The sequence below is a fragment of the Acomys russatus genome, chromosome 4 (genome assembly GCF_903995435.1).
Source record: "Acomys russatus chromosome 4, mAcoRus1.1, whole genome shotgun sequence".
Lineage (NCBI taxonomy): Eukaryota > Metazoa > Chordata > Mammalia > Rodentia > Muridae > Acomys > Acomys russatus.
This window is the reverse complement of record NC_067140.1, coordinates 10,504,940-10,522,456: the sequence shown is the minus strand read 5'-3', so window position 1 is coordinate 10,522,456 and position 17,517 is coordinate 10,504,940. Positions and strand designations below refer to the sequence as shown.

Genomic DNA, 17,517 nt, shown 5'->3' with positions numbered 1-17,517 from the left:
GGTTAAGTGAATTTTTTTTTTTTTTTTTTTTTAAGTAAATAACAACTAGCATTATATAAGAAAATCTGAGTGGACCTCAAAGATAGAGTTCAAAGATTACCTCCTATCCCTGTTGCTTCGGACTAGAAGCTGCAGAAAGGAAGAAAAACATTATTACTATTGATGACTAAAACATATATCCCTGGACTCTGAGGCTGTACTCTTAGTGGATTAGGCAATTCAGAGATTGTACCATCACTTTCTTCCTCACTCAGCTATATCCCATGCTGTTTGAAATTAGTTCTTAAAAGAGTAGAAGATTCCTTTTGGAGGTTGAGAGAATCCCGCGTGGCTTGTCACTAAATGTAGATGATAGTATTTGTGTGAAGGTTTTTGCTTCTGACTCACAGCAGCTCTGATGAGTGTGTTTGTCCTGCAGAAACGACGCTCAGGGCGGCAAGTGAAGCGCAGAAAATACAACGAGGACCTGGACTTCAAAGTGGTGGATGATGATGGGGAAACAATTGCTGTTCTGGGAGCTGGTCGAACCTCTGCACTTTCAGCTTCTACGCTGGCCTGGCAGGCAGAGGTACAGCTTTTACATGATCTTGGCTGAAATGTCACCTGGCCTACATGACAGAGCTGTTCTATGGCTCCTCACTGGAGCATGAGTTTGATCACTGTAACTTCCGGTGCTGTCTTTCAATGGCTTCATTCTCCACTTGGAATAAAGTTCATACTCTTCATTCTCAACAGCACCCTCATGATCACACACCAGATAGCATTCCAGAGAAATTATTTTTCCTCTTGTTGCTCTCTAGCCAAAAGCTAGCCACCTCCTGTCCCTATCTACAGCCCTGACCTGTGCTGTCTTGCTTTCATGCTCACCACCAAACCTTTGTATAAGCGGACCACCCTCAGTTAAGTTTCACATAAAATGCCATCTCTGTTGAAAACTCTTTCTTGCCACTTTTATCTAAAATAGATCCCTGTTTCTCTGCCCAATGATTGTTTTTTGCTCTTTTCCTTTATGACATAGCCATAGTTTAAAATTTTACTGGGGATGTGTCTCTTCTAAGATTTTTTTTTTTTTTTTTAATCATTAAAATGTGAGATTCTTGCTGGGTAAGGCAAATCACATCTATACTCTGGCATTCTGGAGGCTGAAGTAAGAGAATCACTATCAGTTTAAGACCAGCCTGGACTACATAGTGAGTTCTGGGCCAGCCTGGGCTGGACTAAGTAGGTAAAAGCACTTCCTACTGTGTCTGGTGACCTGAGTTCAATCCCCAGAACCCACAAGGTAGAAGAAGAGAACAAACTCCCACAAGTTGCTTTCTGACCACCACACAGGTGCCATCTAACATGCATTATAAGTCTTTACAGTAATAATCTTAGGGCTGGAGAGATGGCTCAATAGTTAGGAGCATGAGTTCTCTTCCAGAGAACCGGGTTTGATTCCCAGCACTCAGATGATGACTCACAACCACCTATCTGTGACTACTTCCAGGGGATCTAACACCTTCTTCTTGCCCCCTTGGGTAGCGGGCATGGACAGAGAACACAGACACATGTAGACAAACACACACATAAGATACTAAAGAAAAATTTAAAGTAAAGTCTTAAACATAGTAAATACTTGTCTAGATAATAAAACCAAATGAACTCATAATTATGGTTGGAACTGTGGTTTGGTTGATGCGTATTGTGAGCCTGCTACAAGACCAGAGTGTAGGCCATAGGTGTAAGTATCCATATGATTCTTTGCTATGCAGAGCTTTGTCTAGTAGAAGACGTATGGCTTTACTAACAGTGCAGTCAGTGCAGCCTACAAGTGTGTACTAGGCATAGTTACTACACAGAAGCTGGAGGAGATGAACAATGGTTCATTCACAAGTTGAGGGCCTGAGAGACATGTACAGTCAGCCATAGGTTATATGACCAATGGAGATAAGCATGGCTGGCTGCCGGGGAGTGACTTGTGTTGTAATGAGACATAAGGGCTGAAAGATAGAAGGAGCCACACTGTACAGAGCCTTGCTGCTCATCTAACGTGTGTGCCTTCGTGCTATGGATTATAGAAGGTATCCGTGGGTTAAGGCAGATGAACAGAATGACCTTATTTGCATTTCAGGTGCATTTGTTTCCTTTTAGGAGCATTTGTTTAGGAGAATGACATTTGGGACTTGATGCAGACATATGAATAAAAAGAGGAAGTCTGTGCCAAGTTTAGAGAAGAAAAGAAAGGGAAATGTGGAAGCAGGCTGGGACACGGGCTGTCTGTCATTCTGGAGCCCCTGGTGCGAACTGGCAGAATCTGCTGCTCATGCAGAGTCGCGGCAAGGTAGATACCCATCCTTCCAGAGGCTTGTCTGCTCCAGCCACCTCTGCTGCAGCCTAAAGCATCTTCATGTTTCCTCACTGTCGTTTTCCTCAGTCTTTACGAGGAAAACAGCAAGGAGCAGGCATGTATTATTCTACCCTTACCCTTAATAAATGAGGCATAGATTGATCTAGGTCAGAGTTAGATAGTGGCTGACCACTCAAAGTTGATTTCTTTCTTCTGCTAAGGATTATCCAAGTAATGAACACAATAATTAATAGAAATAATATTTTGATGTATTTGTCCTTGCAGTACTTTCCAAGTAAATAGTTCTTGTGTGACTACTTGGAGTCATAGGAACACATTGCTTTATTGGGCTTTCCTTGGGCGTTTTAGGTTATTTGTTAGTTAAAACACTACAAGAGAGTATATTTCCTACTAGAAGTCATTTATTCTAAACCATTTATCATATTTCAGGTATGGTTATGACTGATCGAATATCTGAAGGTAGCAGTCGCTAATCTGACATATAATCTCAGAAATTTTACCATGTCTTTTCCCTCTATATAGTAAAGAGAGTTTATATGAAGACACAGAGAGCCTTCCTCATGCATTGCAGGCTGGGTTCGGTCTCCCTTTTGAGGATGCCACTACCCCGCTGCCAGAACATTCTAGTATAGTTAGCCCTGTTACTGTCTTTCCTGTCTTTCGAATACCTGCCAACTCACTTTTTCTTCTAAACCATGAGCTACTTCAGAGACAGATCTGTGTTTTTAAATTAAGCCCCAGGAACATTCTGCAGATGACACAGCAATGTTACTGTTGTGTTTATTTGCAGTGTGGAGTCAGCAGGAACCCTTGACCCACTCACAGCCTGGGATGGGTTTTCATTGCCTTTGCTGTACTTTTTCAGTATCACTCTTGTTTTACCCTTTAATCTGATGGTAAACTTTTGCAAAACAGAATCAGTTTTTAATTTTTCATAATTTTCACGTAGGTACAACTTTGTTTAGTAGTTAATATATACATATTTCATTTTACACATATATATATACTTAATGAATGAACGTATTCAAACTCATTATGTAAACACCTACGCTTTCTCTGTGTTTTTGTTTGACTCCTGGGTTAAAACAGCAAGACAGATTGGTTTGCTTTTGCCAGGTTCTTGTTTTCTTCATTTCCTGATAGTCACATTATTTTTCCCAGTGGTGCTTATACTTCTTACTGTAACGCAGTCCCTCGGGCTTTCAGACAGACCTCCTGCTGCCCAGTTCCTTCCACTGTTCAGTGTTGCTCTGCCTGTGTACCCTGTTGTGTGATTCCATACCATGGCCTTTGAACCTTTTTACTGTTGGGCTTCTTTCTACTTCTAGACAGTGTGCTGACTAGTTTTAGGCCAACTTGACACCAGCTAGAGACTTTAGAGGAGGGAGCCTCAATTGAGAAAATTCCTCTGTACGATCTGGCTGTAGGCAACCCTGTGGGGCATTTTCTTAGCTAGTGATTGATGGGGGAGAGCGCAGCCTACTCCAGGCTGGTGGTCCTGGGTGCTATAAGAAAGCAGGCTGAGTAAGCCATCTGGAACAAGCCATGGGGAATAAGCCAGTAAGCAGCACCCTTCCGTGGCTTCTGAATCAGCTCCCGCCTCTGGGCTCCAGCCCTGTTGGAGTTCCTGCCCACATTTTCCTCCCCAAGTTGCTTTGGCTGGGGTGTTTCCTCATAGCAGTAGTAACCCTGACTCAGATAGCCAGGTTGAGATGGTTTCCTGTCTTCTCATTTCTTCATGTGTACAGCCAGTCGTCACAAGCATTCTTTCCAAGCTGTTTCCTCTTGGTTTCTGCTGTCTGCTCTGCTAGGGTGAGCATTCATTCAGATCACAGCAGCACTCTCTTAGTTCCCACAGAGGCTCTTTGTTTTTATAAATCTGGTACCAGACTGATTTCTCCCCAGTCCTAGGAGAATTGCTGGGATTTTGCAGCTCTGGTATACTTCCTAACTCCTGATACCAGACAAAACCGCTTCGAATTATTTTTTTCTTTTTAATGTGGCCACCCATTCCCTCTTTCACTTCCTCTTCTGTTCTTTGTACTATTTCTAGATGGATCGTAAGCATTTATCCTCCAATTCCTTTTACCCTATCTTCATTCTTAGTGTCCTCTTATATACTGTCCCATCAGCCGTTGGGACCTAATTAAACCCTTACCTAGTCTAGAATCCACACTGTTCTCACTTTGTAAACTCACACTGAACTTGCAGTTATGGCCATAGTAAGCATTTGCTCCGAGACATTCTAAGACAAGTATGGTCACCACGTCTTTCTTTGGTGAGACTGCTGGAGAGTGGGGACCAAGTAAACAATTTTTAAGAGCTCTGTGGCACTCAATGAAGACTTGGTGATTTGAAACAAGTTTTACTTTTTAGACCCGTCTTTATAATAAGCTAAAGAGAATTAAGTGGCATGGTTAATTGTGGGAGTAAATGAGATTTTTAAACTGGGGGATATTCTTTGAGAATAAAATTTCTAAATGATATGAGTCTCTAATACACAAGTGTATGAATTAAAATGATCTTCTCTGAAGGATGATTTGAGAAGACGAAGCATTTAAGAGCAGATGGTTTTTTATGAGAGTGTTTGGCAGGCACAGTTAGTTTATATCTGTGTATCTGTGTACACTGAATGTTTATACACATGTGATCTGGCTTAGACACAAACTCAGTTTAGGAGAAAAAGATCCTGATATTCTATTTCCTTCTTTCTTTGGTGAGTATTTCAGAAACGTACATTTTTAAAATTCCCTTTTCTTTTAACTAAAGTGAACAAGAAAAGAACACTGTTCTTTACCATTTGATAGAGGCTATATAACAGTCCTGCCTTCCCCTCCCCCAGAGGGCTGGAATTACAGGTTTGTGCCACCATACTTAGTTTGGTTCTTAGTGTTTTGATAACACTTTTTTTTTTTTTAATATTTTACCATTCAAGTCCATTTGTGTACTTTTTAAAAAAATGTTTGTTATTTGGAAATGGCTTTACACTGATAGCAAAACTGAAAAAATTGAGATAAATGAGAAGTTTATAGTTATTTTATTTTGGTGAACCAGAGATTTGAGAGAAGGCATAGCCAGAGTACTTCTGTTTTGTTACCCAAGCCTTAAATGTTTTATTATAACTCTGTACTTTTTATAAGACAAAACATTAATTCTCTGGTGCTGATATTCTCTCTCTATCTCTCTCTCTGTCTGTGTGTGTGTGTGTGTGTGTGTGTGTGTGTTGGAATTGAATTTCCAACTCCTTTTAACTTGAAAGTTTCTATAGTCTGTGAATGTTTAAGCCGTCTAAGAGCAAAGCCTGTGCTTTCCTCACCCGTGTATTGACATGTCTTTAGCTTTGATCTTATTAAATTACTCTGCTCACAATCCTATCCTTAGAAAACATCCCACCTGTTCTTTTTGTTAGATAAAAATAAAAGAATATTTGAAACAGTTGATAGTAGAAAATGAAAACATTTTTTCAGCATGTATGAGTGCCAGTGAATGCTTCTTGCTAACCTGGGCTCACCGGGATTTGCACAGCTTACAGTTTTAGAGGGTTAGTCCACTAGTATTATGGCAGCAGGTGTGGCACTGGAGTAGTAGCTGAGAGTCACGTCCTGGTCCATAGGCAGGCAGAGAGAGTCACTGGGCCTGTCATGGGTTTTTGAAACCTCAAAGGCCAACTTGACCAACACACTTCTTCCCACAAGACCACACCTCCTAACCCTTCCAAGTAAACCAGCGTGGGGAGGAAGCATGCATGTGTAAGCCTATGGGGCCATTCTCAGTCACACCACCACAGGTAGGTGTGGGAGAGAGAACAGTTAAAAATTACACCAGGATTTTTGAGTTGAGCACCTGAGAAGATAACAGTTTCCTTTGATTCAGATGGGAAGGAGCTGTGGATTTAGGCGCCAGGCAGGACTTAGGGCTGGAGACTTTTTAATGTATCAGAACAAGATTTAGTTTTTAGAAATTTAAACTTAAAATACCTTAAGATAACTAAGTAGGGATAGCAAGAAATAATTAGAGTGTGAGTCTGAAGTCTAGAAAGAAGTTTTGATCTGGATGTTTCAACTTGGCAGGCATCACAATGAAGCTAGTATTTAAAATCATGAGATCACTTTGAAATTAGTGTGGACAGAAAAAATAAAAAGGAGACGGAGGAAAGAGCTAAACCTTAAACCATAACCTCCTGCACTTGACCAGTGTAAGTTAATATGGGAAGGTTTTCCTTGCCAGGTAAGGTACAATCGGTCATAGTAGGCCAGCATTCAACTATAAGGTAAGTAGAAAAGGATAAGTCGCAAAAACCATATTTTAAAAGACATCTTATAGCTGTGGACATAGGAACTAGATAAACTAAAAGTTGTGGGCAGTGGAAAGCAATTCTTAGGTGAGCTGACAGTCATTGGATGTCTTCTCTCAAGGCACTTAGGAGTTCTGGGAGCTGAGGATCAGGGTTGACCCACAGAGGTGAGATTTAGACTGAAGAAAGCACACTGAGCCAGACACTGATTGGAGTATACAGAGCTAGTGAGATTATTGAGATTTAAAGGAAGCCACAAAGCAAGAGATGGCCTGGCTTAGTAAAAACTTGGTGACTTAAGTACTGTGAAACTATAAAACCCACATATATCTTCTGATGGAGTACTTCGCTTCCTGTGCTACCTCTAAATTCAGCAAGTTGCTTGGTTGAAATCCTCTAGCTTTGACATTATTTTAGTTTCATTTTACCAGCCCTGCATTTTTATGTTTAATTTTAGCACTCAGGAGGCTGAGGCAGGAGGATCATAATTTCGAGGCCAGCTTAATCCACATAGCAAGACTTTTGTCTTTTTTAAAAAAAGATGGATAGCCTGTCACAAAAAGGCCCTAAAGATACTTGTTATTTTATTTTTGTAGAATAGAAAACTCAACTGAAACTCTGTGTGTGGGTGTATGTCAGGTCCTGAGAAGTGCCAGTCTTTCTTAATATTGCCAGGTGCACTTGTACTCCAACAGGTAAAAGTGTTGGAATGGCTTGGACAGGTTAGAAATGTTTTCCCTTGACTTTCTCTTTCGGATTAAATCTTAACAGTTCCCCAGTCCTGACTCAACTCAGCTGGCTAGATGGAGTCATCTACCCCCTTTCATATTATGTCTAAGAAGATAGAAAACATTGTGATAGACACTGTTTCTTGGAACTATTTGGTCTTTATTCTCAGTGTCCAACATAGAATAAAAATTACTATATGTTTCTAGAAAACAAAGGTGGCACAGATACTGAGGTAACCAGAAAATAATTATGGGTGATGGGTTATAGGAAAGATGGGCAAGATCAATTTCCAATAAAGAATTGAGTCTGCTGTGACAAGTCAGCCATTTAAAATTATGAAAAAGCAATTTATAAGATTCAGAATACAATAGACAGGTATAAAAGTAGGTTAGATTCAGTAGAAGATAAAATTAGTAAATATGAAGACAGCAATGAAAGTTTCATAAAGGCAGCACAGCTTGAGTAGAGCAAAGCATGAGAAAAGCAGGATTCAGTGCAAAGGCATCTTTGACTGGATTCCTCAGCAGAGAGGAAACTTCAGCAGAGCAGCATTTGAAGATGGAGCTAATGACTATGAGTTTGTTAAACTGATGACAGTATCAGCCAGTAGGCTCACAGTCTGGTGAACCTTAAGCAGGAAAAGTATATGATGAAAAGTTTTACCTAGGCATATCTTACACTCTGGAAACCAAAGATGACATTTCAAGAGCTAATAGGGAAAATTTTATAGCTAATATCATATTATATAGTATAATATTTAATATATTTCCTCAGAATTTGGGAGTGAGGAGACAGTTCTCTGTATAGTCATTTACATTCTCAAACACATTAGAGGACCTGTCCATCACAGAAAGGCAGAGAAGACATAAAAAGTTGGGACTGTGGAGATGGCTTAGCTGGTGAGTGCTTGCTGTTCAAACGTGAAGGCGTCGTTTGGATCCCCTGGCCCCCATGTAAATGCCGTTTTGGTTTGTAACCTTGATACCTGGGGAAGAAGACCGAGATAAGCAGATCCTGGATGCTCATTGCCAGCCAGTCTAACTAGTCTGTGGACTGCAGGGTCAGTGAGAGACCCTGTCTCAAAAAATAAGACGAAGCACATCAGTGTGACCTCCATATGCATGTATACGTGCATATACACACAAGCATGTTCTAAGACACACCTACTCCAAAAAAAAAAAAAAAAAAGTGGAAAGATTTCAAAGGATGATATAAAACTGACATTGATTATAGATGAGTGATTATAGAAAATTCAAAAGAGTTTAGAATTAATAAATGTGGATTTGACTAAATGCTGCATTTACAATAGCATCAAGGCAATATTTTAAAGTATCTTTTACGGGGCTGGAGAGATGGCTCAGAGGTGGGGAGCATTGGCTGCTCTTCCAAAGGTCCTGAGTTCAATTCCCAGCAACCACATGGTGCCCTCTTCTGGCATACAAGTGTACATGTAGGCAAAATACTGTATACATAAAATAATAATAATAATAATAATAATAAATATTTAAAAAAATAAAAAAATAAAAAAATAAAGTATCTTTTACATGATTAACTAGTAACCTGAAATCAGGAGAGAACTGAGTCCTGCAGCTTATCCTGTGACCTCCACACATGAGCTCACATACGTAGACACAGCAATTAAATAAATTTTAATCACTTAATAACCTAAACAAGCATAGACATACACCATATCCATGTATTCAATATTTAAGGTGACAGTAATTCAGTCCCAGTTAGAATCCAGATACATGGTGTGCACATGGCACACAGATACTCATGCAGGCAAAACACCATATGCATAAAAGTAAGGCTTTTTTTTCCCCAAGTAAGCAGCCAACCTCAAAATTACTTAAAAGGAAAATTAAGTACAGCCGTTTCCTGTGGGTGGGTGTGTGTATAGAAATACTAAGACTAGAGTAGCCTGGGGGAAAAAACCCTGAAAAGCAAGACCTGAACTGAAGTCCTGCTCTACAGAAGGCTTTGCAGTTGGATGGAGTCAGTATTTTGCCATGTAACCTGACCGTACCTGGTTTGGGATAGTTGGATCTTTGAGTAGACTGAAGTTGATAGGCAGTACAATGTTCCAGCGGATCAAGTTGTCATGGTGAGCATTCTTTTCTGCACTGGTGAAGTAGGTCTGGGAAGGTCATAGAACACACGAAATCATCAGAAGTCCAGAAAGCATGCTAGACACGGGGGAGCTCTGGCTCAGGGCATCCTCCCGAGACCGTCAGTTTCCGTGGAGATGCTTCTGGATCATGAGTTCTCTTAAGATTTCATGGAGATCAGGGACCTAGAAATGTTGGTGTGTGACTAGCGTAGGAAGGAAGGAATTGTTTCTTAGCTGGGAGTATCAGTGAAACAGTACTTTAATAGAAATTAATGATACCTTAGTTTTATAGTTCAAAAGTGTCTTCATGGTGCTGTTTTGTCCTATTGAACCGATGTATTTATTTTTTCTACAGCTGTTATTCAGAAACCAGAAAATAGTAATTAATAACTTTGCTGAAGTCAGTAGTTGTGAGTAGTGGAATCTGCATCTTTTGATTTGATTCTAAGACCCTAAAAAATCTTTTTAATTATTTTATTACATTTATTTACTTACTTGTTTGTGTTGTGCATCACATGCTGTGGTACATGGATGAAAGTTAGAGGACTGCTTGTGAAAGTCTGTGCTCTCCACCATGGGATCTTGGGATCAAACAATGGTTAAGTTTCGTAGCAGGTAGCTTTGACCATTATGCCCACCCCCACCCCCACTGTGAGGTTCTTTTCTGTTATAAAAAAATTTTGTATATCAAAATGTGTAAGTTTTACAAAGAAAGGAAGTCTCAGAAGCAGTTTTATTAGTTCTTTGAACTTAAAGCCCAGATCTTTTTCTGCTTGTGTGGTAAGGGCTATGCCAAGAACTTAGAACCCTACTGTTTGAATTCCAGCTTCACAAAGCACTTGTGAACTCTCTTAGGGAGGCTTCTGTACTCAAAGTCTGTGGAGTTTGACATTTTTTAGTGTGTGTGTGTGTGTGTGTGTGTGTGTGTGTGTGTGTGTGTGTGTGTGTGTGTGTGTCAGAGCACACGTTCAAGCATCAGTCTTCTTCCATTGAGGGACCCAGGATCCAAGTCAGGTGGTCAGGCCTGTGTCACAAGAAGCTTTACCTTCCGAGCCATTCTGCCAGCCCTGTGCTGTGGTTTTGAACAAAGTAGTAGTTATGGTATTACTACATGAAGCCGGATGACTTGTAGATTTCAGAGTTTTGAAATGTGGCTGCTCTGGTTGTAGTCTATACAGGTATTCTAAAATCCTGAAAGCAGAATCACTTACAGTATAACCTTTAAAAAAAAAAAATCTCTGTTTTCAGGAGCCTCCGGAAGATGATGCAAACATCATCGAGAAGATCCTGGCATCTAAGACTGTCCAGGAGGTTGGTGATCTCTGCTTCATGTTTTTCTGTCAATAGTGGACCCTCCTTCTGTGGAGAAGGATTTGCCTAGCGAACCGACTGTCCATCCTTGGCTACAGTGAGAGCTTGTCAAGAGCATTGTCCCTGTGGATGTTTTTAGTACACTAAGCTCTTAAATGTCTTAAGTGGCTCAGTTGATAGTTTTCTTCATTAAGATCCTAACAAAAGTATTTTTATCCTTTTGTTGTCCCCAACAAAAGTCACTGGTCCAAGAGGAGGCAGATGCGGACTACTAACAGGAAACAGTCAGGGCTTTTCTTTAGACATGTTGCGCCGTCTTAGGCATCCCCAAGAGAAAGGTCCACGCGTGAGGCAGTGTCGGTGCTAGTGTGGATGTAGTTCATCTGTACTCTTCCTTATTGTTTCCGTGTGGAAAGGGAAGCCAGCTAGAGATGAACTTAAGTTACTTCTGCACCAGGCTGTGGTCTCCACATTTCTAGGTCCGGGGCCAGCCTAGACTGAAAGTTTTTACCATGTGGACATTAGAAAGATGCCAGGAAAGGTCTCTTTTCATGCCCCTCTACTCTATTGAATTGCTATGTGTCTAGTTTTTGGAAAACTTAGTTAAGATTAGGGTTAGCTGTTAGCTTATAAGAAAAGACCTGGGAAAGTAGAAATACTTCCCAAAAATCCCTACTAAAATGAGGCACAGGTGTTGGATGCTTTTCCTGTTTTGTTTTGGTCTATATAGATGAGCTTCCTGTGGTGTGGGCTGATAACTGCTTCCTGTTGGTTACAGGTTCACCCAGGAGAACCTCCATTCGACCTAGAGCTGTTCTACGTTAAGTATAGAAATTTGTACGTCTGTTTGATATTCAACATGTATTTGAATTTTATATAAATAACTTCCTTTCCCATGGCACTTCATTATCTTCTATGTTTTCAGAAACTGGCCCCTAAGGCGTGATCTTAACTAATTCAGCTTCACCTTAGGCAATGTTACTCATTTGGGGCTTTACGTAGAATCACCTAGAAAGCTTTTTAAAACTGCCAGAGCCCTCTGAGGACTGATGTGTTTTTAAAAACTCCGTGGGCTTTTCTCATGTGCACCTAAGGTGTAAAAGCTTTCCTATAGTGTTTCCCCCTCTTGTATTTCTTTCCTTTCTGCTGTCTGCCTACTTTCACTATTGTGTGCTTAATAGTTTGCCACCATAAATCTACCCCTTTGTCTGCTCTGAACCTGTTTCAGTGGAATCTGCAGAGAAATTACTGGTTTGAAATCAATTCTCTATGATTGTCCTTAAGGACAAGGCCTTTCTAAGCAGTGCCAAACCTACAACAGACACCTACTACTTCTGTGTATCATGGCCATCCTTTTTATTTAAGCCTTAATAGTATTTTGCTATGTTTGTCTCACAATTGGATGTCTTTGCCTAGTTCCTATTTACATTGTAAATGGGCCACAATGGAAGAGCTGGAAAAGGACCCCCGCATCGCACAGAAGATCAAGCGATTTAGGAACAAACAGGCCCAGATGAAGCACATTTTTACTGAGGTAAAACAACATATATTAACTCACTTCACTGCTTCTTTTCTTTCTGCATTTAATGTCTAGGTTGAAGTTTCTAAGTCCATACTGCAGTGCTGTGTAACTGTTGGTCAAGTCTGATGTGGGTGCTGATGAAGAGAGCATATTCACGCACTCATTCTACTTTCTAAGCTGACAGCTCGCAGCCTGGGATGATCAAGACTGAGAATGGTAGACATAAAACACATTTATTTGTAGGCCCTTCTCCGAACAATGGGCGTTTCAAAAACAGAAAGCTGAGAATGTTAGAAAATAAATAATTAAGCTTGAGAATCTCAAAACAAGAGAAAAGACTAGTGAGTTCCAGTGTTAAATCTGTGTGGCTTTGGATCGGTAGATATGACAGAAATCTCAAGAAAATAGACAATATGGTGTAGTGTGTGTGTTCATTTTTCCTAATTACATACACGTGCATCCTTGCATGGCATACATTCTTGTTCAGCAGAGGAATCGTTGCATTTTCACACATACATAACTTAAGTGCCTACACAGACATGCCAAACAGCATTGATAGGAAAAGTACCTGAAATGAAAGAAGCAGACAGATATGCAGGGAATTCAGAAAGAAAGAAGTGTTGGTCGTTGTGCATGCTAAAACGTATAGCTTCACTAGAAACCAAAAGAGGTGCAAATAAAACTCAATCTTACTGTTATATTTATCAGGTACTTGTAGATTTTAAAGGCTTTTAGGGTACAGGTTCTTAGCCAGTATTGGTGAGAACATGAGGAAGGGACACTGGCTTGTCCTGCTATGGGCATGACTAGGTCTGACCCATCAGGTGCCCCACATCTGCATGGCCTTTTCCCCAGAAAATCTAGTTCTGTCATGTGTTTTAAAGAAATGTTCAAGTCTTTGTACAAAGAATGGCTATTTTAAAGGTTGGTTATACTGCTGAAAAATTTAAAGCATATACAATGTTGGATAATTGACATTTGCTAAGTTATTAGTCTATAGAATGGGATACTATACATTTAGTGAGAATCATACTGAATGAAATTATTGGTGATTTGGGAATATGCTTAGTATTATGAACTGGTGTTAGTGAAAGAAAAATGCCAGGCTCCAGCAGTACACGGAGCAGTTCACTCTGGAGTGTAAGAAAAAGAAACATAATACTGTTTAGAAAATGCCTTGAATAAATACATTAATACCATATTTTTCTCTGGTTGAATTCTAACACTCTTTTCTTTTTATGTGTAATGTATAGTTTTATACAAATAACTTCTGAAGGTCAGAGACAGTAAAAACTATTCTTAAACTGTAATCTTACCAGATCCCAAGTGCAATTGGTTGCCATCAGTCACAGTAAATTGCTCATTTGTTTATCCAGCTGTGCTTTATAGTGTAATCCTTTTCTGCTGGTGATAAGTTGCTTCAGTTTTCAGTCCATCTGATGTAATCTCAGTTAGGCTAGAGATGGAGCTTGGTGCTATGGCGCTTGCCCAGGGTGTCCAAGGCCCTGGGTCCAGTCACACACGCACACACCTCTCTCACTCACTGTAAATGAGAAGGACCATTTTGAACCTGTTGATATTCTCTGTATTTCTTGGGACATTTCTTTCACACCTTTTCTTTCACACCTCTATTTTAGTAAGTTTTTGCAGTGTGGTAACTTTGTCTACCTGGCTCTTCCACTTTAAGCCCTGTGAGGCAGACAGAGCCTGTGTCTTTCTCTTATTTGGAGCGAGGCACGGGGGTGGACGGTGGGTGGGTGGGTGTCAGCACTCATTACACTGGTTGTTTCAGACTCTTTAACACTTACTTTAAAAAAAAAAAAATCTAAACTCTGTCTTTCTGATCCAGTCCCATGGGAGTGGCTTTCCCTTGGTTGCAATTGAGAAAAATGTGTTCACTGTATCCCAGGAGTTTGTACTGGTAGGAAAGAAAAGGATTAGTAGTAGTTGTTTTTGTTGTTGCTATCATTATTGTTGTTGTCTTGTGGGTTGATGTTTGGCCTGCATGTGTGTTTGCACTGCTTGTTTGCCTGGTTTCCTTAGAGGCCAAGAGAGGGCACCAGATCTTCTGGAACTAGAGTTACAATTGTTAACTATGTCGTAGGTGCTTGGAATTGAGCCCGTGTCAGTCTTCCAGAGGGAAGATCAGCCAGCATCTTAGCTGTGGAGCCATCTCTAGTTCTGGGAATAGACTTTTGAGAAGATTGTGTGCATCATAGAAGCAGAGATGAGTGATAATGGAGAGGATCTTGAACGGTGTGGCCTTCGCATTAGCAGCTTGGATAAATAATGAGTGACAGTCTTGTGATATGAGTAGTGATTAAACTTTGAGTTGATCATCCTCACGTCATTATTTACAACTGGCTTACAGGACATCTAAGGCATAGCTGAGAGACCCTACTCTAGAGGCTACAAGGTCGGTCACACACACCATAAAAGTAGGTGCCTTTTCACTTGAAATCTGCACTCTGGAAACCCAGACTTCCTTATCACATGACCACATGACAAAGCCAAAGTTTAGGCTTCTCTGGACAGTCTGGTATACGTAAAACAGAGAAATTAATCTTAATAGCTTACGTTAGTGTTGCAATATTTTTGTAATTTTAAAGTAGAGAAAATGATGGCTGCATTCTGCTTGGGCTGCATTGTTAGAGGAGAGGAGTGCTCTTGTGCCTGTGTTTTGTGTTTCGTTCTTCAGAGTGATGTTCTTCTGGATGTGAGTGTGCAGTGAGGGACTTCGCTGCAGGAGGACTGGAGGTTGCAGGACAGGGATGGGATGGGAGCATGGCTGAGTCAGTACAGTGGTTGGAAGTGCAGGGTGCAGTGCTCAGAGCTTGAATTCTAGTCACAGTGCTGGGCCAGGGCAGGGTAGCCGTGGACCACCTGCACAGGCACTGCTGACTCAGTATGCTCATATTTATATAGCTGTTCTCCTAATAATACCTGCCATGAAAAACACTTAAAATTGACAGAGCAGTTGTTGTTTTTCAACTTGATGAAGATACAATTAACAATATTTGCATAAATTTTAGGTGTCCAACTTGGTGTGTGATGAGCATTCACATCATGGGCATACACATAGCTAGTTAGCATGGTGTCCAAAACAGTGTTTTTAGCTGCTGCTCTGTCATACTTTGGATCTCCAGACGATTCAGTATAAATAGCTGATAAGTACACACACATATATACGTAGTCTTTGCCAACATATATCCCCTCATGATGGCATAAAGTACTTGTAGCGCCTGTTCAGTAAGGATTAACGAAGCACTTTATGGAACCTGCGACACACATTAACTAGTCTTAAATGTGCCCTAATCCAACCTTATTGAAAACATAATACGCATTAATATAAATAATACATCTCAGTTGATTTTTACAAAATAAACCATGTGTAACTACCACCTAAATCAGGAAATAGAACTTTGTCTATTGGTGTTATGAAAAAAAAGAAATTGTCATTCCAAGTCACAAAGGGAACAATGAGCTATGTAAGACAAAGGGAGCTTATCAGCTGGCCTTTGCATATTGCTATAGAAAGCCTTACTTGGACATGGTCTAGCCAACACAGTGGTTGAATCCTTTAAATTTAGTCATGAAAAGCAAGATTCAAGGACAGTCTTTGAGGCATGTCTGTGAAAGGACTTATTCTCAAGCATACCTCTTCAGTCTGTGTTTCCTGATCAGAGTCCAGAGTAGGGACTCTGGTTATTAAACTAAAGCCCTGGTTATTAGAGGTGAGGGAAGAAAGCTACACATCTTAACTGTACTCTGTTTCCCTCAGCCTGACGAAGACTTATTCAATCCGGACTATATAGAAATTGATCGCATCTTAGAGGTGGCCCACACCAAGGATGCAGAAACAGGGGAGGTAGGTGTGCTGCCGTTTGCCTTTCATAGGACATCATCCCTTCTCTTCACACATATCACTTGTCTTGTAAATAAACAGTCTTTGTTTTCACGGCATTCACGTGGCTCATGCAGGGTGGGTTTTCAGGGCCTGACAAAGATGACCAACTACTTTACCAAGGTTTTTGGCTTTTTTCCCCAGGAAGTAACACATTATCTGGTGAAGTGGTGCTCCCTGCCATATGAAGAAAGCACATGGGAGCTAGAAGAAGACGTGGATCCTGCAAAAGTGAAAGAATTTGAATCTCTACAAATCCTCCCTGAAGTTAAGCACGTGGTAATATCTGTGTCTGCCTGACACCTCTTATAGCATGTACACTTTTGAAGTTAGAAATTATGATGTGTATTAACTGGGTTCCTGAGCGGCTTCTGAAATTTCTTCCTACCTTGACAAACTTCATCTGCATCCTGGCCAGTGCTTGCTCTGAGCTATTGTAACACGTGTAACATATAAAAAGCTTGGGTTTCTTGGCTTAGATTTCTTGGTATGCCCCTGTCCCTTGGCATCAGAAACATGAAATGCAGAGCAGATGGGCGTGGGATCTCTGCAGTGTCTTTCCTGCTCCTTCAGCAGTCTTTTTTTCATTGTTTTTAAAAACCTCCCCTGCCCTGCTCAACTGGAACATTCTTAGGGTGAGTGTTCCTTAATGGTGGTCCTTTATGGATCCCTGGAGCCTCAAAGAGAAAGCATAGAATCTTGAGATAGGTTTATTGTTGGCTCTTCTGATTCGGGGTTGTTCGTACATGGAATATCAACAATTAAAAGGAGGCGTAATTGGAGCCAGAGCCTTGCTAGGGCAGAACTAACATGAAAAGATCAGTTGTTAAAGAAGATGTCTGTAGGCTTTAGTGATCTGTTTCTGTTTCTGTTTTTTTTTTTTTTTTTTAAATCACGATTCTTATATAAAAATATTCAGTTATTTAATTTTGCAACACTGGCAGGATTTGGAAGACTAGATTAAGCGTAGCTCCCTCTCAGAGTCCATTTAACAGCAGTGTTTGTTTTTGGTGTTATGGCAAATGAAAATGTATGAAAGATCTGAAGATACAGACTTGCAATTAGAAACTCACACAGTTCACAGTGTGTTCCTATATGGTTGATTAACTCCCTTTCAGCCCTCTCCTGTATATACTCTTGTCTGCTTTTAATTTGCCAGTCATTTATTAAGCATCTGTTAAAGGTTGATGTGTGTGTGTGGTACCATTAAAAAAAAAGAATGTACAGGCCCTTACCCAGGAGCCCAGTCTAATGGAAGGAGTGCAAAAACAAACCACTGTGGGAGCAGAGAGGTTCA

The 17,517-nt window shown here is 40.4% G+C and overlaps 1 protein-coding gene across 3 annotated transcripts in view; it reads left to right on the top strand.

Moving 5' to 3' along the window:
* Positions 1 to 17,517, top strand: part of Chd6 (chromodomain helicase DNA binding protein 6) — a 118,166-nt gene that overhangs the window by 24,189 nt on the left and 76,460 nt on the right. The window contains exons 4-9 of one of the 3 annotated variants that reach the window (XM_051143717.1): positions 419 to 568; positions 10,732 to 10,794; positions 11,573 to 11,631; positions 12,211 to 12,328; positions 16,098 to 16,184; positions 16,365 to 16,499. In XM_051143717.1, the coding sequence (XP_050999674.1) occupies positions 419 to 568; positions 10,732 to 10,794; positions 11,573 to 11,631; positions 12,211 to 12,328; positions 16,098 to 16,184; positions 16,365 to 16,499 (612 nt within the window). Of the gene's footprint in view, positions 1 to 418; positions 569 to 10,706; positions 10,795 to 11,572; positions 11,632 to 12,210; positions 12,329 to 16,097; positions 16,185 to 16,364; positions 16,500 to 17,517 lie in introns of those variants that run through there. The other 2 variants (XM_051143714.1, XM_051143716.1) reach the window with 2 other exon arrangements.